This window comes from Halichoeres trimaculatus, unplaced genomic scaffold (assembly GCF_033239565.1).
Source record: "Halichoeres trimaculatus isolate MK-OKI-2021-1 unplaced genomic scaffold, fHalTri1.1 fHalTri1_scaffold_5, whole genome shotgun sequence".
Lineage (NCBI taxonomy): Eukaryota > Metazoa > Chordata > Actinopteri > Labriformes > Labridae > Halichoeres > Halichoeres trimaculatus.
Window position 1 is genome coordinate 33,259,846 of NW_027437183.1, and position 24,225 is coordinate 33,284,070.

At 40.9% G+C, this 24,225-nt stretch overlaps 1 protein-coding gene across 2 annotated transcripts in view; it reads left to right on the forward strand.

Moving 5' to 3' along the window:
- The window catches only part of cux2b (cut-like homeobox 2b), a 130,968-nt gene that overhangs the window by 91,425 nt on the left and 15,318 nt on the right, over nucleotides 1-24,225 (forward strand). For both annotated transcript variants that reach the window (XM_074669762.1, XM_074669763.1), the window contains exons 5-10: nucleotides 13,232-13,372; nucleotides 13,834-13,993; nucleotides 16,271-16,362; nucleotides 17,376-17,442; nucleotides 23,064-23,112; nucleotides 23,802-23,906. In XM_074669762.1, the coding sequence (XP_074525863.1) occupies nucleotides 13,232-13,372; nucleotides 13,834-13,993; nucleotides 16,271-16,362; nucleotides 17,376-17,442; nucleotides 23,064-23,112; nucleotides 23,802-23,906 (614 nt within the window). The remainder of the gene's footprint in view (nucleotides 1-13,231; nucleotides 13,373-13,833; nucleotides 13,994-16,270; nucleotides 16,363-17,375; nucleotides 17,443-23,063; nucleotides 23,113-23,801; nucleotides 23,907-24,225) is intronic.

The window sequence follows — 24,225 nt, forward strand, 5'->3', positions numbered from 1 at the left end:
AGCGCAGATCAGAGGAACACTTGTGGCAGGAGTAGAGAATGCTGTTTACAGATTCAATGAATACAAGATAAAAGTCTGCGTCAGAGAAATAACGACGACAGCCACTGACTTTTAAAGGTCTCCATTTTTCCTTGAAGTCCCCTGCTTGATATTGCACTACCAAACACGCTCACACACACACTCACACACAGGCACACACACTTTGAATGGAGTGATTTCCTTGATAAGAAATATGGCTCTTTGAAGATGTATTCAGTTTGATTTGTCAGACCTATACCTTTTTATCTGGGCCATAATTTAAACCCAGGAGCGTTGTACACTTTTTGAACGTCTCTGAAGTATAAAACCAGCTCAACTAAGAGTTTAAGTGTTTAAAAAACATAGAACAGTCCCTGACAAACTTTTTCTTCTGTTTGGTAAATTATCAGTGTTTTCTCACTTAGAGTCTATGTTAGGCCATTATATCGAGTGGATAGCTCATCATCCTGTGTCAGATTAGCTCAGGTGATGTGACAGCCTCTGACCTCTGTTTGACCTCACAGTTACAAAGAGTCTCTCTGTCTGTCAGACTCATACATAATGGCATCAGGTGTTTGTCTTTTTTTCTAAGCTCAGAGATTTAGATTAATTATACACCACTATGAAAAAAACTCCATAAGTTACATGTTGACAGAAAATGTAGAAAACAGCTTCCTGTTTTGTGGCTGAGGCTAAATTCTGGGGTCTAGAGCTTCATCCTAGGCACAACAAACTAGTTTTGAAGTATCAGGATTTCTATTTAATGACAAAAACTAGCCTCTTTACAGAGGTTAGCATGGCAGGTAATGGTAACATTACTGTTTCCAAGGTGTATCCATGAAGACAAACCATCGACATACACACATGTTGTACATAAATAGACACATTATGAAAAAGGGGATGCCCCTCAACCACTCCGTCTTCATAAACAACAATCTGTACCTCAGTATTAGACAGTAACAAGGTAAATTCACCTCAGAATTAAACTTAAAGAGGGTGTATTTTGGTTTTTAAGTCTTTATACGGTCTCTCTGGTACCCCTGTAATAGCTTTACATGATTTACAGCTCAAACATAATCCTTATGTTTCTCTCAGTGATGTTTTAGAAAAACCTTGATTCATCCTAAAACTCTTTTCTTAGCTGCTGTCTCTTTAAGACATTCCGCTCCAAAAGCCCTCTTCTCTCTGATTGGTCAGTCATCTAGGGCCCTGTCAGAGGCACAGCTATGGTCAAACTTTGGTGTTTAAGGTCTACCTCTCTATATTGTCATGAACCAGTTAGAGATCCTCATGTGATGACCTCATCAGTTCACCAAGTCATATGAGAGACCTTAAGATCTCACGCTATTTTCAGAACAGAGCATTTTGATCAGTTTAAGATTAATTGATTTCTTCAACATATAAATATGTAGAGGTTAAAAAGTCTGCACATGTTAAGTTTGAACACCCATGATTGTTAGTTTGTATCCATGTTTAAAGTATTGGAAAGCAGAATACCCCCTCTTTCAGTACACTTCAGTATTGTTTTAGAGGAACTTGTGACTTTGCACTGCAGCACATTTCTTTGAAGACTCTTTGTTTCTCACGTCTTTTGCTCTGAAGTCAGCTGATGACTTTTCATTTCTGTTCTGAGATCTGATCCCAGTAAAGTGACAGGAAAGTTTGTTCCTACAGTTCAGCATGTTGTTTGTCACAGTGGTGTAACCATATTTTTCCACAGTCAAACATAGAGTAACTTAACCCAGACCAGAGGGTTTATTTAGTGGAGCAGAGAAGGACGCAGATACTCGTAGTACACACGGTCATATGGTCAGAGCATATATGACGTTTTATAAATGAAGAATGATTGCATTGTTTTAAACACACAAACTTTGACACGGCTAAAATAATACACTCTCTTACCTGAGAAATAAGGTGGCCTGTGGGTGTTAGACAATTTGCAAAAGCCACAAGCTAAAAGAGGTTAGTTACCCCAACAAACAAAGAAAAGTTGTGAAAGTGAGTAAATGATTTTCTTTTTTAATTTCATTTATGATAAATAAAGCTTCGTAGGGGTCTCACCTTGTGATATCCTTCATGGCACTTATGTTTCTGTATTTACTGGAAAAATACACAATCTTATAGTTAGCTTTATGAATCACTAACGTTAGCATTAAAGCTATATTTATTATAGCTGAAGGTAAAAAAGAAAACAATCATTGACTTAATTCCACAACTTTTATTTGTCTGTCAGGAAAACTGTCCTTTGTACTTATGTTTTTGCCTTTGTATTTGTATTGTTGCGTTTGCATTCCTGATGTAGCTTTAGCAAATTGGCTGACACCTACTGGCCACCGTAGAGAAAGCACGTCAAGGTAAGAAGCTAAGTATTTGGTTTATTCCAGAAGAACATTTTAAACTAACTGTTTTTATTCCACAGAATGTTTTTTAGAGATTTGATATGTTTTCTAAATAATTTTAGTAGTAGGTTGTACATCCAATGCTGTGCCCTAAACCACGTACTTCCAAAGGTACACTTACATGAAGTGCACTTTGTACACTAGTCACACACTAGAACAGCAAACAAAATCTTACAGGGTAGTGTCATCCCAAATAAAAGACTGTGGCATCACACTGACCGGAAACTATAGCACCATTTCCACCAAGCAGTCTGGGTCTGTTCATCTCGGCTCACATTTTGTGCTGTTTCCTCTGACTAATCCAGGGACAGATCCCCAAATAACCGAAACGAGCCGTTCCACTTTTTGGGACCCTTTGGTATGGGTGCCAGACTGAACCGATTTGCTCTCGGAAGGTGGAGCAACAACACTGCAGACTGTTGATTGGTCGAAAAACATCGTCACTTACCCCGCGACAGCGGCGCACAGACTTCTCTGTAACAAAATTTGGTTGTTCTCGGTAACAGAGAGCCACATGCTAATCACAGAGAGAGCACAGTTTGCTGTGGAGACGCAAACAGATCAGGCTTAACTGTACCAAACTGTGACAAACCGTACTGAACCAAACCAGACTGCTTGGTGGAAACGCTGCTTATGGTCACATTTTACAGCCATTCACAGGTGCTGTGCTTTTCATTGATTACATCCATCAACCATTGTCTGATCTGTTCCCGCCCCTTCCTCTACGTAGCCAACATGGCAACCACTGAGTGTGAGAAGTGTCCAATGTTCAACACTCAACTTTTGGACCATCTTGATCACACCAGCTGATAAATCAAAGTGCACAGTGTTTTTTCCATACTGTTAATGTGAACGCACCTATCCACTCAGAACAGGAAGTGTAAGTGCAGAAGTACGTGATTTTGGACACAGCACATGGGACAAACATCAGGGCAGTACAACGTGTTGGGGGAAATGTTGATGATGAGCAGGTCTAACCTTATCACATTTAAGGCTTAGATTTGATTCAATTGGCACCAAAAACAGACACTGTTACCATTTTCCATTGCTTAACCCTCCTCTGCACACACACACACACACACACACACACACACACACACAGGGATACACACACACACTTTCCTGGCAGAGAGCAGAAAGCAGAGCACTGAGAGCCTTTCTGTGAGGCCCTTGCAGTATCTGCCATCTGTGATGAGGGCCTGTAGTATTCATCCCTGTTTGTCACTGTACATCTTGCTGCTCGTGTCCAAGGTCACGTCTCCCCCCCTCCCGCCCGCCCCCTGCCTGAATGGATGACTCCAGGTACACTGGAGGACAGTCATTTGGCTGTGGCCCCACTTCATTTCTCTCTGCCCCTCAAACACAACAGTGAGCTTCCCCAGCAGTCCCTCAACAAACGCTACAGCTCATGTATTTTTAATCTTTTGACAGATGCAATTATTCTTTACACGCCACGCTCGTTAATCTTAATGCAGTTATTACTATTCATTGCTGGACGTTTTTTCCCCCTATTATTCCATTTGAAAGTGCCTCTCTCAGTGTGTGTGTGTGTGTGTGTGTGTGTGTGTGTGTGTGCTCATTTACTAAGACCTCCTGTCCAATCAGAGGAGACCAACAGCAGAGTTAATGAATGTACGGCCATGAGGAGACGGAGGGGGAGGGGACGACAGCAGCTCAATATGTGACCTGTCGTATCTGGCACCTGGTCACATATCAGTTACCTTTTCCAGGCCAGCAGCAGGGTGATGATAGTCTCTGTTATTCTTTGTGACTTTCACAAAAAACTCTGAACTGCAACAACTTTTTTAGTGCGAGTGATTGAAGTGATTTTTTTTTTACCCTCCTTTCCCGTCTTTCATGAGGCCCCTAAGCCGAAATGTCAATCCACTGGAGTCTTTCATTAGCGCTCTGTATTTTGATTTGCTTGTGACATCTCCCCATGCTGTGCACTGTAACTCCTACCCAGTCTGAGGCTTGAAAGAGGCCTGTTAACAGTGTTTCCCTAACAATGTTTATATCACCTCCGCACGGTTTTTGATCAGCGCAGATAAACACGTCCTGATCACTGAAATCTCAAAAAAACAGTGTCAGCTGCAGCCTGATTTCACTGCTTTCCCTGAGATACACCTAACTTCCTGTCTCATTTACAACCTCTCCTTCTCGCTGTCTCATTCTACTCGAGAAAGAGTGTGTGTGTGAGTGTGTGAGTGGCTTTTGAACGTCGGCGTTTGTTGCCACCTCTCTGTGAGCAGCGAGGCCCTGTCGCCAGGGGCGTAGCCCTGAGACTGACGCTCCAGGTGTTTGCTCTTCCTTGCCTCCTCTCAGTACACACACTCATCCCTCAGGATCCACCCCGCTCCCCTTCTCCTTTAGAACACGGCTCCTTTTATCTGAGCGGGGAGCTCACTGAGAGTTTGTGAAGATTCTGATCTGAATACTCCCCTCTAAGTGTGTGTGTGCGCCGTGCCTACGGCATGTCTGAGGTGTGTGTGTGTGTGTGTTTGCCTCTCTGTACAGTATATTTGTGTGCTTAGTTCAGGGGAATGTTTTGGCAAGAGTGCTTGTTAGTGGTGACCAGCGGTACTGCAGAGCAGGTCACATGTAGAAGCAGCGTTTCCTCACATGTAGCTGCCGCAGATCATCTCGTGTGAGGAGAGGCTTTACATATTCACATCAGATTCACCTCTGGCTATGAGATTATCACAACAGAATACACTGACCTCAGTAACTCAGAGCTATTCAGATGCATGAAGAATGGTTGTCCTTCTTCAACCCTTCATATACATAAACAAGCAGCAGCTAGAGAGGCCTGCAAGGCACAGCAGGCTGGCTTTATTGTAATTTTGCAGCTGAGTACCTGCAGCCAGGATGAGAGCGGGAAGGAGTGCCATTTGTGTTTGTGGCGGTCTGCCGGAAAATAACGACATATAAAAGCTGATGGAAAATGAAAGCTCTCTGGGCGGGACGAAATTATGCACAAGTGATTAATAAGAGCAGTAATAAACAAAGGCCCAGGAGATGTTTGAGGTGCTTAATAATGCATTATGTTCATAAAAGAGCTGGGCCTCTCCAACTGATCCCTGTGGAGTATCAGACCCCAGAGGGACCAGGAGAGAGTGTGCTCTTAAAAGACTGCAGCCGTGAGTGTGAGTGTGTGTGTGTGGGAATGTGTGTGTGTGCGGGGTGCCTGGAATCAGTTGAGATGTAACCACGGGATTCAGAAAAGCAGAATTAACGCAGGGAGGTATGTGATGAGGTTAATTCACTGTGATTTGTCTCGGATGTCTCATAAATAAAAGTGTCAGGAGGGCTGTTTTATATATTTTTGTATCATCTGAAGTGAAGTTTGGTTTGAATGTCATCGCCACTTCTTCTCTCGCTGCAGCATCTCATGTTAATTTTAAATGCCATCTAGCGCCGGCTGCGCTCTTTTGTTCTGAGCTTTAAAATGTGTTGGTATTGATGTCATTTCTCCTCCGTCCTTCAGTCTGTCACACAAAGACGCTGGAACAGCTATGAAAACGAACAGGTTAAGAAGTTTCTCTTTCAGCTTTGTTTTGTTCACGCGCACAAAAGCCGCCGCTTCCCACAATCATTTTTATTTTTTTCATTCCACCTATCCTTTTATTTTAGTATTTTCTCACTCCTTCTCCACATCAAGGTGAAGTGAGACTTCGGTTTTGCTATCTGAATATCAAATGCACGTTGGTTAAAAATGCGCCACACAAAAGTCATATTTATCAAATTGCTGCAAACAGTTTGTGTTTCTCTCCTAATGGAATCTGATCCTTGACAGGTAGAAGAATAGAGGCAGCAATTCATCCTACATACTTTACACCACTTTACATTGTCAGTGAAGGTGAAAGTAAAGACTAAGTGTTCTCTCAACCTACTTTTGCTTCTTGACAACAATATTACAGCAGTGTTACTGTTTGTTGCAGCAGCAGCAGCAGAGCGTGTTTATGGACCTTGAAGTCCACTCAGAGGAAAAAAAAGAAAAAAAAAACAAGACTGTTTTGAATGAAAAGAAAAAACCTTGGAGCACAGCCTTGTAAATTAATTTGTTCGTGTTGTATGATGGGAACACAGCTGGCCTCATTAACATGCGCACAACAAATAATTATAGCGTTTTTTTTCTCTCTTCAGCCAGCCAATGCTTGGCTAATGGGCTTGCTGGGTTAATTATGTCAGAGCGTAATTACACAGGGCCCAGGGAGACATAATGGTGCACCCTGCTGCGCCCACACCGCCTAATGATGGTGTATCGCTGACAGGGCCAAGACGGACCGCCCCGACACACCTGCTTGTCTTGGCGCACACCACCCCGGTGCACCCCCACCCACCTAAACACACATCCTGGACCTGCGCGCTGTCCTCCCCGGTGCCACCTGCAGCCCGCCGAGCCGTCCAGCCTCTGACAGGTTCAGGCTGCTGGAGTCAAACTTCACCCACATACACAAACTGCCTCCCCGATTTGAGACGTGCAATCGCACAGAAACCGCCTCACAGTGACCACAAGGAAGCAGCTACGGGGTGGCAACCTCATTATCGCTCAGCTGAAGTGATGAAACACCATATCAATGCAGCCCAGAATCTGCAAAAACAATTAAAAGTCCGGACAACTTTTGGTGACTATTACCAAGTCAGAGTTTACCCAAATGTAGTTTTTCATCGAAGTCAGCTCTGCTCGCCTACATATCACATTTATTTTACTAAAAGAAGCAGAAGAAACAGCATGTAGATCACTGTAAGACTCACTGACAGGGCGTCAAAACAGACTGATGCTGTATTCACACAACATTTCACTTCCTCTTCTTCCTCCTCACTGAAAAAACTGAACTCTGACCAAGTGTTTGTGTCTTAGTCTCAGAGATGATTAGATGATTACACTTAACATGGACCACATTGTGACATGACAGTCTCAGGTAACTCCTTCAGAGGCTTAAACTGTGAAAAGAAATCTTATTTTTCCAATAGTAGATTCAGAAAAAGTGAATTCATTAAGAGCCAAGCTTGAGCCTCGACCTCACTTTCAGTTATGACCCAAACCAAACATCCACAAAAGGAAAATTCTCTTATTTTCCTTTGAAAGTCATGACTGCTAATTAACTCTTTAATTATTGCTTTGTGAGGCGCAATAAAACAGGGATACTTTCCAGAGGCAACAGATTCAATCTGGTGACATGAAATGCTTTGGATTTATTTATTTAGAGTTTAAAAGGGCCGGTTTTCTTTGAGGTTTCTGGTGTAACGGGTCAAAATATACCCAAGCCAAGGCTAGATTATACCCTCATTGTATCAGGAGTGTGGCGTGATCTAAACAAGAAATATTTTTTATCATTTTCTCCTCCACCAAAGAGGTTATGTTTTTGGGAGAGTTTGTCTGTGAACAACATAACTCAAAAAGTAACAGATCTTGATGTAATTTTCAGGAAATGTTCAAAATGGGATAAGGAAGAAGTGATTAAATTTTGGAGGTGATCTGGATCACCGTCTGGATCCAGGATTTATCTAAAGGATCCTTTATCATTGAGCGATAGGGCTGTTTTCACCATATGTGTATATAACTCCACCATAAATGGTTAGATTGCTTTGCAAAACAACACAAGACAAGGTCACCATAATTTCTGACAGATGTTAAAGTACGATCCAGGTCCTGACAATATTCTGGATACTAAGATCTGGAATATGAAATATGTACTGGGTCATCATCATTTTCAACACTGTCAGGAAACAAATTATAGTGCAAACTTGCAACTAACAGCAAATTGTAGCAGACAGTCTGCTTAAAGGGAGTATAACATTAAAGTAGGACTAAAGTGTAAGAGACAATCACAATGTGCTTGGTGGAGGTCTGCGCTCTAAAAATTCAACAACGGCAAAATTAAACTAGTAACAGCACTGAAATGATGATTCTCTGTGGTAGTGTGTTGAACGTCAAAGCTGGTGATACAGTTGGTCTGCCATGGTTCAACATAAAGTCAATGATTAGAGATTTCAATGCACCAATGAACTCTGTAACTGTGGTGTTAAACTTGTTAAAGTAAAGCAGGGGTCTCAAACTTTTTCCTGTCAGAGCCAAACAACTTTCCCTACTCTGATGGGGGGCCAGGGTCAGTTTGTAAAAAAGAGTGTGACGATCGCAGAGGTGTCCAAACGTAAATATTTGTTGTTTCCCAGAAAGCCACAAATAAAAAAATATTAACAACTCTGTCTGGGATCATGACAGGAAAAAAATCAGTAAATAAATACTAACGCTATTACTACTAATGAAATATATAACACTATTTATGAAATAAATAATAACTAAATAACCCCTTTCAGGTTTTTCACAGAAAAAAAATACTATGAAATATTAACTTTCTTGTAGACACCACTGTTTGCAGCTCTCTCTCATTAACTTCACTGTAAAACCAGAAAGCAAGCAGGCTAAGAAACCAAACTAAGTCATACAACACCTACCAGCACAATACATTTCACTACCAGTATGGATGTATAACACAGGACTTTTTTTTTTTTAAGGGAGGGGTTTCAGATAGGGCGCAAACTAGAGACGGGTGGAACAGAAAGTTATGTTATATGCATGTGTAAGTCTTGATCAAATCAAGTCTCGAAAAAATCACAATGCGCCTCTGGTATTGAGAAATATGTGGAGGAAGGCCGTATCCAGTCCCCGGGCCATAGTTTGGGAACCACTTATGTAAAGGGTGATTGCTGTTAGTAGAGCTGAGTTGCGCATAGAGCAGTTTACATGTATAAAACCATATACTCTTCAAACAGATAAATTCAACTGCAAGTCTAAATTACAACAGCTCTGTTTGAATCACAAATAAAGCTAACATTTAAGCCGTTCTTCAACTATTTAAACAATCCCTCCTCAGTCATTTTGTGCAACAAGTTTAGCTTTTTTCATATTCACAGAGTCAGATGTACTTGCTTAACTCAGATTATAGACAGATATTACACCTTTTGCTGTTCTTGTTGTGATTAAATGGAACATTGAAACACATGTATTATGTGCTGTTTGCATTCACAGTGATTATTCCTCTGTGATTTGATTTGCTTTGATTTTATTTTTGATTAATTAATTCTTGATTGTCTTTTAGTGTCCATATTTGAACGTTAATGTCCCTCACTTGTCTTACAACATCACTTCATTCACAGTCATTGTTTTGGAACATTTTGTCCTTCCTGCTGTCTTACAGACCAAACAAACCCACATATTTACGTTTCAGCATTCCTCAGGTCATCTCAGGTCTGACAATTTTTAGATGATACACACTTAGCTATTATTATTTTCATATCCGTTAAAGGTCATTTTGACAAAAAAAAAAAATTCTTAAATATGTTCATGGAACTGCTGCACCTGGTTTCTCCTTGTAGCTAGTGTTTATTTGCGTTTAGTAAGTCAATGTTAGTAATACCACAGATTAAACCTTTTTTTCTGCCCAATTTCTGAGAAAAGATCTCCAGCATATGTGATGAAGCTGTTCAGATTCGAACTTTGTGCTCTGTAAATACAACAAATAATAATATTGTAATTCTTCTTTGGATGGATCTCAACCGTAATGCATTCTAATATGTTGTCAATTACTACAGATATTTCCTTCAACACTCTGAATTTGATATTTTCAGCTATGAACAGTGCTCCTTCAATCAAACACTTTGTAAACACCAAAACCCCTTACCCAAGAGGGGCACAGTCTGGTCTGGCCTGGTCCATTTTACACCCCCTGGTATATTTTGGCCCTGGCCACTTTATACTCCACATATCTTGTGGATGAAGGTCTGATGCCTCTGTTGACAAAACAAACTTCTGGAGCACCAGTTTGCTCCATACAGCAAAAACTGAAATTTCAGTAAGTATGTACATCTTGTATTTTCTCAAAATTGTGTTGTAAGACTTAATATTTACCACATTCACCTGAAGAGTCCAGGAAAAAATGGTTAATTTCAATATATTAAAGACAATAATAGCCCATGAATTGCTTTTGAAAACTACAAAACAAAATATCTGCTAATGAGGCGATGAATTTTAACCTCTGTAGCTTCTTCTGTTCAGACATTCTTCTTATTTTTTTTTAAACTACACAAGCATGTTTTTCCAAACCTTTTGACAGAGTTGTTTTTCAGTCTTTAAAATTCAGGCTTCATTTTTGCGTTTCGATACCTTGAATACCACCTGGCAGGTGAATTTTGCTCCTATTAAGTCTAAAAAGACTATTTCTACTAAACAAAACAAACGCTTGTTTAGATTACAGTTTTTTTCCTGTGCAGCTTGTAAATATTTCCTCCATTAATGAGATTAAAATGCTCAATCACACAACAGACCTTCAAAACAAGCAAACAAAAGACTTTCAGACTCTTATTTAAAGAAGTACAGTATTTCATGTTTAAAGGTTAAATTCTTGTTTTCTTATTTAAAAATCAGCATCCCTTGTAGTCGTTTATTCAAGTCAGAGTTGAATCTGCTCCGTTTTTGAATACGTAAACCCCCCAAATATTCAGGCTATGATTCCTGCTCGCTGTCTTTTCAGTGCTGCATGTTTAAATATCTTTAAAGTCCTTCAAATTTCTTAGCAAGAACCGTCACGTTCAGATTAATGTGAGGGGGGAAAATAAATACATGTGGTTTGTTAAATTTGTCAGTGCAGAATAAAACAAGATAAAACTCACGTCAGACTCTCTGTGATTTTATCAGAAGGTAACGATTAACAGCCCAAAAACAGGACAGAGGATGTAAATAAAGGTAACGTCAGATTGACTCTTGAATATGTGGCAGCGTCGTGTTGTGAGTGAAGCGATGTGTTGAACCTCTCTCTGTGGCTCTCGTCTCCTCGGTGCCTGTAAATCTCTCGGAGCTGAACCCCGATCCTGACTGCAGACATGATTTATTGAAGTCTTGTGATTTATTGGTTTGAAATGAGCTGCTGTAGCCCGATCAGCTTCAGAGCTGATTTGGATGATGATGAAATAAACATCATAGCATGTTTGTTGCTGTGCTTCAGCCTCAGCTGTGTTCACGTCCTGGATATGCGGTTAAAGCAGCGTCGAATTCCTCTTCAGTCGGTGGATTTACAATCAGAGCGGCTCTAAAAAGTAGCTCAGGTTCTTCCTGTGAGCTATGTCAATTAGCAGCTCTTTTTCTAAAGTTATCAGCAGGCTTCCTGGACTCTCCTTCAGTAACTGTAGATCCCGGGTCCTCGGAGAGAACCCCTGCTGCTCCACTTTGACGGAGGTTAATTTTGTATACAGTCTTAAGTTCTATCCCTTCACTTTAAATTTGACTTTACTTAACTCCCCTGCCGCTGATTGATAATCCTGGCTTGTCCATGTGTGAGAGATCCCTTACTATAATCTCTGTCCTTTGATCATTAAAAGTTGAAAGGATATATGGGAAAGAGGCTGATAAAGTGATTTCTGTGACAGTGGGTCGATGGAGTAGCAGAGCTTTAAGTCATCCTGTTTGTCTTAGAAGAGCTGTGCTCTTAATAGTGATGTCCCTTGTGACTGATGCAATATCTCCACACTTGGTGTAACAATGAATGCAGACAATGTTTGACTGTAAACGGTCCTGGGAAAAATAGCTCAATCAATTAAATGGCCCAAAATGTTTGTCTGATGAAAATGCAGATATGACGAGCTGCAATGCGCGGCCAGGATTTCAACAAATTGCACGGCGCAGAAGTTTTTGGCTCTGTGATGAGCGTTTATTTTTGTGACCTGCTGGCTCAGAGTTTGCATTCTCTCTGTGGCATCTGGCAAAGTTTAAACGTCTGTGGCTCCAACTTCTTATGAAAAGTCACTTCAGTCGGTGCCCTTACTGAAAAAGGGATCCAATTGGGTTCCTCACAGAAGTCTAAGATGAGTGGATGAAAGCTGTGGGAGAAAAGTTTGTGCAGCAAAGCAGCGATTTTCTTCCTCTTTTAGAGTTTTGAAGAGCTGCGGTGTGTGTGTGTTAGCGTGTGTGTATGTGTGTGAGCGTGTGCGTGCATGTGCGTGCGCGTACCTCCACATCTCGCCTCCCCCCTTGTCAAGGAGCTCCCCTGAGCTTCCCTCTCTGTGCTTTGGCACTAGAAGTCACCTCCTTTGGTGTTCGGCAGGCAGGTACACAACAGGAGCAGCTCTCTCTCTCTGAGCTGTTGAACTTTTCGGGAGGGGAAGAAAGGGAAGGGGAAGATTAAAAACAGCCCTGTGATGTGGAGTGCCGAGCTGCCTCCTGAGAATTCCTGGCATAATAATTTAAATGATCAAATGATACAGAGGAGACTTGTTAGCTGAGAAACAGCCTCCTAGTTGGCCCCATGGGCCCGGTGCTGCCGCGCATGCATTGCAAAACAGCTCCTCTGTTGTGCTAAAGAATCACGCTTTTTTTTTTTTCACCCCCTTTTCAGGAGCAGACTTTTTCTACACTTTGCCTAGGTGTATACTTAGAACTTAAGACTTTGTCGTATATTTATTGCAGTCTTTTTGTCTTCTTTTCCATTCATCAGCACATGAGAGGACTCATTAGACATGATTCCTGTGCATGTGAAGGCTTGGAACGGCACTTGTGTCATTAGGTCCAGCCTGTGAAATTTTCAAAGGCGCGTGAGTGGGGAAAGTCTCAGAGTCACTCTTTGGAGAGAAGTCTCAGTGGAATAGTCTTCCTCTGTTGAAACTGCGATGTGGAAAACTCTGTAATGTGCTATACCGGCAGCGCGCTCAGTCAAACACTTATTTTTGCTTCTTTTTTGGAAAAGTAGCAGCGTATGGATATCACATGGATCTAAGAAGTACTTTCTACAGAGATTTGTTTGTGTCTGTTTCCACAGATCCAGCTCCTGTGCTGGAGGCCTCGCACACCCTGGAGGGAAGGCTGCAGCAGCTCCAGAGCTCGGCCCCAGACAGCGAGGCCCTGGTACGAGAGATCAGCAGGCACTGGAAGAAACACCTGGAGAGCCTCGAAACCACAGGTGGGGACCAGATCATCACTGGAATAACAATTTATACCTGTGATGATGGGGGGTGGGGGTTCACATCCAACATCTGACATCAAAACTGTTTACAATTGCATGTCTTACCCATTATTATCAAAAATATAAACAAAAATGGAGGCTGAATTTGATATGAAAGCGTGCAAAACAGAATATGTTTGATTTGTTTTCTGATCTGTTTGAAGACCCTGACGTGACTAAACCAGGATAACCACGGTGTCATTAAAGGCAGATCAATTGAGAAATATGTGCTCATGGATTAAGTTTGGGTATACCTGATTTAATCTACCTAGTTCTTTAGAATACCGTGGGTCTGAGTCAACCTTAGTTTAAATCAGGATAAACTCTTATTTTCACCAGCTAAAACAGGATCAGTCATTTGTTTTTGTCTTCTATCCGGGGAAATTATTTAAAAGCTCACTGGACTCCTTTGCTAACAGATCCTTCAGAGGATGGTCCAGCAGTCTCAGGGGCAGTAACGACAGACAAGGCCCAGAACTCCAGCTCCCCGGCCTCCATGATGAGCCCCAACACTACACCAGTTCCAGGAGCCCCAGGCTCCCCACAGCAGAACCACCAGGACCGAGCCGAGGGCCGAGGGTGAGAAATACTCGACCTCTGATTGACTGTCTGTAGAGATCCACTTTAGATGAATTCTCCTCACTTTAAGCGTGTCAGAGAACAAGCTGCTGTCACAGGCTTTTGTTGATCTTTCAGACGTAGCTTAAAGTGGGGAATTTATTTAAAGAGGGTCAGGTGTCAACTTAAATCCAGGCATGTCCAAAGTCAGGTCTGGGGCCTGTTTTCATACAGCCCCCAGATTTGAATTATGAGTACATTTACATTTTTTGTCATGGTCCCAAACCAAACTAATGTCTATCAGTAAAGTCTCACTAAACTATAGGTGGACTGTGCATAGTCTCCTTATACGAAGCTAAAGCTAAAGCTAAAGCTAAAGCTAAAGCTCTGTACATTCTGCAGAAACTCAACAACGCTTACAGCTGATGTCTTGAAATGAATATATTGTGAAAATGTGAAATGTGAATATGTGAGAGTTCCAAAAACACATTAAAGGACACAAGACGAGACTGAAGTTTTGACATGGAGCAGAAAATAGTTCAGAATACAGGATCAGAAATAGTTAGATATAATGATGTAGTTTCCAGGTCAAAATATTCTGAATCTGAAAAACAATCCAGATAAAATCCAGATCCTGATCCTGACATAAAAACATCCTGACACATTTTCCCCCTAATGGAGAACATGTTCCTTGGTCAGAAGCAGAGTTTGATGATGTTTACGCAGCACGTAACTCTGCAGAAAATAAACCACTGATCATCTGGGATCAAGAGACACCTGAGGGACAGGTGAAATTATGGAACTGGGATGTTTGAGTGATTTCAGTAAAAATCAGTCCCTGTTTACAAATATAGATTTCATATGTTACTTTTATGGTTAAACTCTCTGACAGGGAGAGCTGATGGGTCTTTTCATGAAATGTGATGTAACCTTCTTTGAAAAACATCTGGACACCCTTGACTTAAGTGTTCCTCAACTTTAACACTTTACCTACTGTGGTAGAGTTACAGTCATAACTAGGGCTGGGACAATGTGCTTTTCTCCTGGTTTGATTCTTTTACGAGTTCTGGGGTGCTGTATCGATTTAAACTGCAATTCTCAATATTTTTTTACTTTTGGCAATTTTTACCTTACATTTTTAAAATCATACGATGTGAAAAAGTTGAACTATGATAGTGATGACTATATCTACAGACTACATCAGGAGCCATATTTTCTCAAAAAAGGCACTTCATACGTGAGTCAGTTTTTAGGATTTATTCAGGGGATCTGACGTCACGTTACCACATAGTGAAAAAAATAACATTTCACCCCCTACTGGAGAGAAGTGGTAACTTTTTTTCCAACCCAGATTATAAACAAGGACTAAAATGAAGGATTATAATTTGAAAATAAAATAGAAAAAAAAGTGCAAAACAAAAAAATTCCAATACTTGTGAGTCAATTTTTTTCTCCAGACATGACAATATGTCACTAATGCTTTCTATATTACTTTGACTGGAGTGCTACTACAGTAACTCTGTCACCATTTGATCAACCAGAAAAATTCAAATGACATTGGAAACCTGAAAATTTGGACATTCCAGTGATATTTATGGTTCATTACAGTAATCACAAGGGTGTGACGTAGCCCTGCATATCAAAACTACAGTAATATAGCAAAAAATTATAAACCACTGTCACTCTTTGAGTTTTTTGCCCAAGTTTAAAAAGTTTAATGCTGACAGAGAGCTGAGCTTTCCGTCAACCACAGTGATCTTTCTCACTAAACTCCTGAAAATAGTTTAGTTTTTGTGTTTTTCTGCTTTTATACTGCTAATACTTCCATACCATGTGCAATAAGAATTAACTGGAAGTTAAAAGTTAAGTTACAAGTTAAGTACAAGTTAATGTACAGTTGGAAAAAGAGTTTTAAGCTCTCAGACATGGAGTGTTTTTAGACCATTTCAGCCTCAGTAGGTAAAAGGTTTTAAACCCTTGCTTAGATATTTTCAGTGATTATGTCAACAGTAAACATTTAATGATGAATTAAGTCTAGAGGATTTCTAAACCTTTTCACAGAAGCCTAATACTCTTGTTAGACTTTTCCTGGGTGAACTTGTGACATGTGAAAAGAAATCTGCAACAGCAGCAGTGATAAAACCATGTGCGAGCAGACAGCTGAGGCTGCTGCAGGAACAGAACATAAGCTTCCTTTTTAATCAAATTAATGTCCAGTCCAAATGCATGAAGTTACTCTCTGCAGCACACATGTGGCCGCGTCTCAGTTCAAGTTACAGATCGAGTTTCTCCTCACAGGGAGGAAGAGGAGGAGGAGGAGGAGGGCGCCGCTGTAAGTTCAGCTGACAGACTCTTAGAGGCTGAGGAGAAGATCAAGGCTCTGCACTCATGTAAGTTCTTCAAACACTGACACGTAGGGCCCACTGTAGCTCTTAAATTTAGTTTCAACCTGTTAGAGAGCAAATATGTAAAACTGCAGTGTGGTGCCCCCTGCTGTAACACCATCCACTGCTTCACTGACACTACTTCAGGGGGAAAAAGGCAGATTTTAATTTCAAACACTGTTTTTATTTTTAACTTTGACTTTGAACCGAAGACTAAAAAGTCTTATGAGACTAAACATGAGCCACGTTCACGTGAGAGGTCCAGGAAAATGTCTTATTTAAGATATTAAAAGACCCAAACTGGCACCTGTACTTCAAAAAACCGAAATCTTATCAAGTGTTTTTGTCTTACTTTTCAGTAAAAATGTCTTTTTAGACTCAATATGAGCCACATTCACCTGACCTGACCAGAAAAATGTCTTATTCCAAGTTATTTAAAGACACAAATGAGGTCTGAATTGCTTGTGAAAGTAAAAAAAATCTGCCAATGGAACAAGAGAAATGTTACAAGGCCCCAAAAGCAGTTTTTTCTTATCTCATTGAAAGTTTTTTTTTTTTTTTTTTTTTTTTTACTTTTTTCAAGCAAAAGACCTCATTTTTGTCTTTAAACAACTTGAAAAAAGACATTTTTATGGACTGTTGAGCTGAATATGGCTCACATTAAGCATAAAAAGACCTATTTTACTTAAAACACTACAAAAACACTTGATAAGGTTTCATCTTTTTGCAGTGTGAAGTGCTTGGAAAATTTAAACATCTCCAGTCTTCTTTCTTATCTCATTGCCTGATTTTCTTTATTCTTTTTTAGCAGCTCAGGCTACATTTTTTGGCTTGTTATATCTCAAAATGAGACATTTGTCTGGACCTTTTTGGTGAATGTGGCTCATATTAAGTCAGAAACATGACAAAAACGCTTGCTAAGTTTTGTGTTTTGATTAACAAAAGTTACAACATAGCTTTAAGGAGGATATTTATGTTTTTGATTTAATGAAAGTTTCCTCCCCTGTGTCTCTCGTCAGCTCTGAACACGGCACAGACCGAGCTGCTGGACCTGAGGTGTAAATACAACCAGGAGATGGCCAACAAGTGAGACTTCCCCTCTTGTGTTTCCTTTGCCGTGTGTTTGTAAAGTGTTGGTTTGATGCCACTGTGGCCCGTCCACGGCTGCTCATTGTGTCCAGTGGAGTGCTGAAGCCACTCTTCTTTACTTCCCTTACATAAATTCATGTCCAGTGCCGAGCGGAGGAATGCCATTGCAAAGGCTGGGAGTGAGAGTGACTCAGCCACTAATGCAGGTCGATGAGAGAGGTCTGTGTTTGCCTTCACTGGCAGCTGGGCCTTGACAGCCCTCAAGAAGAATTGCTCCATTTAAAGATTGCTTCAGAAAACACTCTACCTTGTCCTGGTCTTTGAGCGCAATGTATCCACCGCACGCCTGAAATGAATCTGAGCTTGTATGAAGGATGTCGATAGACATTCAAAGTAAACACTCCTTTGTTTGGGTTGTGCTCCAGAGCACAGTCAGCCGCTGCTAATGGATTTTCTCCCAGGCTTAATCCATTGCACAATTGAACTGATGTTTCTAGACCCACCGCCATCCATTTTGTCGGACTGGACACGTTTTCAACTTTGCCCATACCTTTGGTTTGCGGCTCGGGTCTGAAAGGCCGTCTCTGCTATTCGGCTCATGGTAACATTCCTCTGGGTGGACGGTAGCGGCGCTGACCCCAGATCCGGCTGCAGTTATCCCTCCCTGACCCCGAGCCCGCGAACAGTGGCTCTATTACTCTGCCTGACTGTTTCCTCACTGTTGATAAGAAAGACTATTTGTCTGCTTTGGCTTGAGTAGCTGAGCAGGTAATCAATACAAAACATTTTCCGTACTGCACAAGTTCATTAAATGTGGAGCTGACACCTGTTAGTGTTGGCTGTTAGCAGGGCGCCATCTATCCTGGCCTCATTGATAGGACTGGGCACAGCCAGGACGCTCTGGATCCAGCTCTGTACGACTCAGCGCTGGTGATTGAGCCCAAGACAGCCTCAATACGTGACTGATTCCTTTTATTTTAACTACTCACTGAACCATAGGTCTACTGAAAACTGGTATTTCTGCTTATTACACTTTTAAACCTGAAATCTGAACAAGTGTTCATGTCTTATGTTAGTTAAAGCTGTCTTATTAGACTTGACATGAGACACACTCATCTGAAAAGTCCAGACAGATGTCCTAAATTATAATACACACCTGATCAAAATCTAAAGACTAGTTGATAAATTTCATTAATTTACATTTTGCTCTGTTGGAAAAAGTTTCTAAATACTTTCAAAATGCAAAAAGAAGAAATGGGAATTACACAAAAACATTTGAATAAGCAATTTATGGCAACCAACATTTCTTGTTGATCACTTCAGAAAATGTGTTTTGTCATTCTTGATGTGAGTGTTTCCAGGAGGCTGTGTGAATGTTACCCCGTGTGGTGAAGATCTCTTCACCGAGGGCACCCCATAGACTGTATGTAGAGTGGACAGGTTGGCTCTGCCATTTACTATTGTACAGTTTTGAAATCAAAAACCCCCGTCACAGGTGCAGCCATTGGTAGCCAGAGTCTGTGCAGTTGAGGCTGTAATAGACTCAGAGAGAATCTGAGAGGAGCCAGGAGATGAAAATATAGTAATTTTGTTCTTTCAAGAGTCTAATCACTTCCTGACTCTACCTCCCGACATATTTTACAACCTACGGAAAAAATTCACAAGAACGTCAGCTGTCAGTCATCGTTAAACCTGTCGTAAAGCCTCGTTTTTAACCTCGTATAACTAATGAAAACAAAACTATTCAGAACTAAGATGACATGAATACAAGACAGCCAGATGATATCTTCAAATCATCACAACAACTCGACGTGAGAAATATTTCTTCGAGGTGTATTAATTTTTCAAAGTTTGACCACAGCCCATATGGAATGACTGGGGAGTCAAATTTTTTTTACCTTTACTTCAGCCAGCCACCAGGGGGAGCAGTTTTTGTGGCCACCTCATTTTGAGCCAGTCTGTGAGGCACCCCCTGTCTGGACCTGATGTCCATTTCTGTAAACATCCCTCTTCATCCGTCCCCAAATGTTCTCAGAGAGTTTTAGATCAGGGGAACATCAGGATGGTCCAAAGAGTGACCTGATTCCTCTGGAAGAAGTCCTTTGTCCTGTTGAAAAACCCAGTCATTACCAAACAGACCAGGGCCCTCAGTCATGAAGGAGACCCCCTGCAACATCTCCACAGAGCCAGCCGCCGTTAGACGCCCCTGACCAACCTGAAGCTCCATTGGTCCATTGAAGGAAAAAGATCATGATGGCGCCCCCTCCACTGTGCCGCCGTGAAAACATCTCCAGTGGGATCTCCTGGTCATGTCAGTAACGTTGAAGCCATCACGACGTCAAGGTTCAGTTTTTCTCCTCAGAGAATCAAACTTTCTTCACCTTTCAGTGTCCCACATTTGCTGCTCCCTGAAAAAGTCCAAACAGCGAGTTTATGGCGTTGAAGGAGACAAGACCTTTGAAAATGTTATTTTATTTTTAAAGCTCTTCTCTCTTAGATGTTGTCTGATGATTATTGTAACAGCCTTCATTTGGGTCGAGGATCGTCCTGTGTCATGACAGAAACCAATTGTCATTTTTGGGTCTACCTCTTGACCTCAGGATCTTTGAAGAAATCCAAAGTGTCTGTCTCACTGTGTCCAACCTCAGCAGTGATGGCGTGTTGTGAGAGGCTTTTCTTACGCAGCTCAACAATCTGACCACAATCACAGAGAGAAATCTTTTTAGCCTTTGTGTTCAGGACAGCGACAGCATGAATACCTGACAGAAAAACATCAAATGCATTTTTCAGTAGATTTTATCTTTTAAAGGCTGATTAACAGAATATTTCACTTTAATTGCTGTTTTTAATTAATACTTACTATTTTTGTCTCACTCCCATTTCTTCTTTTTGCATTTTGTAACTCTACTTAGAAACTTTTGAAGAGCCAACACAGCAAAATGCAAGATGTTAATTTGAGCAGTTTTTCAACTGTTCTTAAAATTTTGACCATGTGTAATAAGAGACAAAAATTAAGCCTGAAAAAATCGAAAAAGAAATCTCCCAGTGTGGTTAAAACAAACTATTTATCAAGTTTCTTGAAATAAGAATAAGACATCATTTTTGTCTTTTGATGTTGTGAAATAAGCTCAGCTTGAGAAACGTGTTTGACTCAACCCTAGGACTCTTGTAAGCTTGTCGCTAACCACCTTATGAAAAGCTTGTCCCATGTGCAAAATGAAACAACATCAAACAAACCTCATGAATAATCCTGAGAGCTCATGTTTACATTAGACTCCTCTGGTTTTGAAATGTATGGAGGTAAGTTCGGTCTCAGAAGAGTTTAAAGGATAGTAAATAAAGCGTCCCTCAGCTCAGCGGCTGAGGTTAAGATCATGTCACGCTGCTTTTAAGCATCAAAACAAATGTTCTCGTAACACACTAAATACGACAGAACATCAAAGTTTGAAGCTTTTGTGTTGAAAATGGGAATCCTGATGGATCAGCATGAAGGATTTGAATATAAACATGTAGATGACTGAGAGAGGAGAGTCTGATAACGTTGATGTTCTGGGTAAAGACATCATGAGTCCTGATAGGAGTAAAAACACATGTTTAAAACTTGAGCCTTTCACATGTTGTCCACATTAACACATTTATTTAACTGATCTTTGTTTCTTCTTTATAAAAGCTGAAAATGAAACACAATATACTGTGATGACATACACTTTACAAGAAAACACAGAAAAGTGCTTTTTAGTGAAAAAGTATCACCTCTATAGATATGACTGATTGTAATCCACATTTTCCAACCCACAGTCAGCAGTTATTCTGCAGTGGTCTGTTCAAACTTGAGAGTCTACCAATAAAATGAAGAGTGAGGTTACGTTAGCTCTGCTTGGTGAGGTTGGAGTTGGTAGATGAGCTCTGGTAGGACTAGGGATGCACTGATATGAAAATTTTGGTTGATACCGATATCTGATATTAATATTACTGTTATGGATGATAACTGATATTTACTGATATCAATATTGGTAAAGAAAAAAACACCAAAAAATAAAACCAATCTGAGATGATGTGTTGAGGTGGTTTAGAAAGAAAGACGACCATGGAGAGGATCAAAGGATGGAGCGCCTGAGATGAACGCGATCAAAAAAAAGAATGGTTTGAGAGTTTTTTGGATCAAAAACAGGAAGAGAGACATAAAAGAAGAGAGTCCACTCTTCTTAGGTAGTTTTGGTGTTTACATAGACATAGAAAACAATATTATTTGAGTCTTGAAAGATTGTTCAAGATTCTCTGGGAATGGCTGGCAGCTTATGAGTAAACATCGGCCAACTTTTTTACATCGGCCAGTACGATATTGATACTGATACAAGTATCACTAAACAGATAGTCTGCTCATTTTCACGACACCAAACTACAAACTGAGTTTACAAAGTTTGATTATTGCCACTTTTCAAACAGTAGCTCTACATTACTACAGATAAATGCATTACCTTGTCGCTTTGCATCCTGGGAAAAGTTGACATGAACACACCAAGTAGAGTTAAAAAGAAGGTCTGCTCTCTAAAACAAACAAATGCCATGATAAGAGTCACGTTTTTACGACAGTGGGTGCAAGTGCTCATGGGAAACGGAGTCTTTATCCCAGAAATGCACTAGCTTTTTCAGGTAGCCCTCACAGCACCTTTAGGTCTCCATTTAAAAAACTCCCTGTGTCATTATGAATTAGACTGCTTTGAATTAAGCCTTTGTGGTGCTGGTTTTAGAAGTGCCATGTTTTTACCTGGGCCTGAGTCTGACATAGGCACATGGACGGGAGGCCTGTTTATCACTGCTGGTAGCTTTAAGTTGAAATTATATTTTCAGTTTTTTGTGACACTATTTTGAGAGGACAGCACAGTGGATGAGGTACAAAACAGGTTGAGAGTGGCATGCAGGAAGAGTGTCGCGGGTTGGAGCTGTAGCCTCATAGGGCACATGACCCGACCCCTACACTGTAAAAACTAAAATATAAGCAACTTTTTATGTCTTATTCCTATTAATATTATCTTATTGTACTTAATATGGGCCAGGTTTAACTGACAAGTCCAGAAAGGTGTCTAATTTCAGATGTTATAAGACAAAAATGACACTTGAAATGATTGTAAGAAATGGTTGTCATTAAGAACTTGCTTGGTCTTGAGTTTATTCAGTGTTGGTCATTCCAGTGCCAAAAGTGTGTCCGTTTTAAGCTTGTCTTTAAGTTTTGATTGGTCAACAGAGGTCTTGAAAACTTGAACAAAAACTTTCCTCTTGAACTCTCCTAATCTTGAATAAAAAGTTGATCCAAAGCGTTTCCTCTAACACAAGTTTAACTGTTGTTTTTGCAAAGTATTCAGCTTGTAAAGTACCTGCTGTAATTTAAATCCAACAAGTAAAAAGGCAGAGTAGTCCTTTTCTGGAGCTGATTCTTGATAAATGAACAGATTTTTACGCTCTGAAAGAGTAAACTGTGACGGTTTTGTAATAACCTTTTCCAAAGTACTCTGTGATCAGCTCAGTCCACTGATTGCTACATCTGATCTTTGTTTCCTCTCTGGAGAGCGTCTCCTCCTCTCATCCTGTGGTTCTGTGTTTGGGTTGGTGTCTTACAGAGCAGAAGAGGTCGGTGCCATCATGGCGAATCTTGAGAAAGCAAACCAGGTGAGTTCTGTCTTCCTCTGTGCTTGTCTGATGAGGCGCTCCTTCGTTAAGGTAATGATTCCTGTAATCAAGCCTCGACTTTAATTAGACACCTTTCGTCCTGTCCCCCCCACTCACCCCCCACCCCTCCCACTCCTGCCTCACCTCCCCTGAGTGTGTGATTAGCGTGTGTAAACCTAAGCCCCCATCAGTGGGCGCGCTGTGGCAGCACGGCTCCACTCAGCAGAGATGGGAGCGTCTGCTGAAGCAGGAGCTCTGAGCGCGGGGGTTCTTAGTTATCTCACTGCCTTGATTGCTTCCTATCCCGGCGATCCCTCTCTTCTTCTACTCCTTTCTTCTTCCCTCTGCTCTCCTCTCTCCTGCTCTTTTCCTCACTCTGCTGCTTTCTTCTAGCAGCTCCTGGATAAATGTCCTCAAAATGAATCATTAATTAGCAGGCCGGGTGTGACAGAGCAGGTAAACAGTTTGGGGAATAAAGTGGGCTGACTAAACAGCCCCCTCAGCAGAATAAAGCCGTGGCTGCACTCGCCTGCTCGGGCCCGACTCAAGTTTTCACTCCACTCTAATACTTCACAGCAAGGGCAGCTCCTTTGATTTATGTATATGTTCTCACCTTGATCATCTCATTAGCCAATTGATGTGGCTGCTGTATGAAAACTGTTCTGCTGTGATACAATGTCTGTGTGCAGAAAGCTGAAACAGCCCAGAGGGAGGTGGAGCGGCTAAAGGAGCAGCTCGCCGGCGGACAGAAAACCAACGCTGTGAACTGCCATCCTGTAGAGGGCACCAGCAGGGTAAGAGTGATCTACCTCCTCAGGTCATACACTGCAAAAACAGTTGTCTAAGTTTGGTTAAAAAAGTCTTTTTAGACCTAATATGGGCCACATTCACCAGGATAATATCATATTTTCAGACATTAAAAGACAAAATTGATTCCTGAAAAGACGGAAAAAGGAAAATTTGCCAGTGGGGTCAGAAAATAAACTGATCTAGTTTCTTATTTTAAGAAAGTATTCTTTATTAACCTCTTAAAACCTGAACTTTTGTCTAGTGTGCAATTTTAATCCACCTTGCTATTTGGGATAAGTAAGACCTAATAAGTATGATAACTAA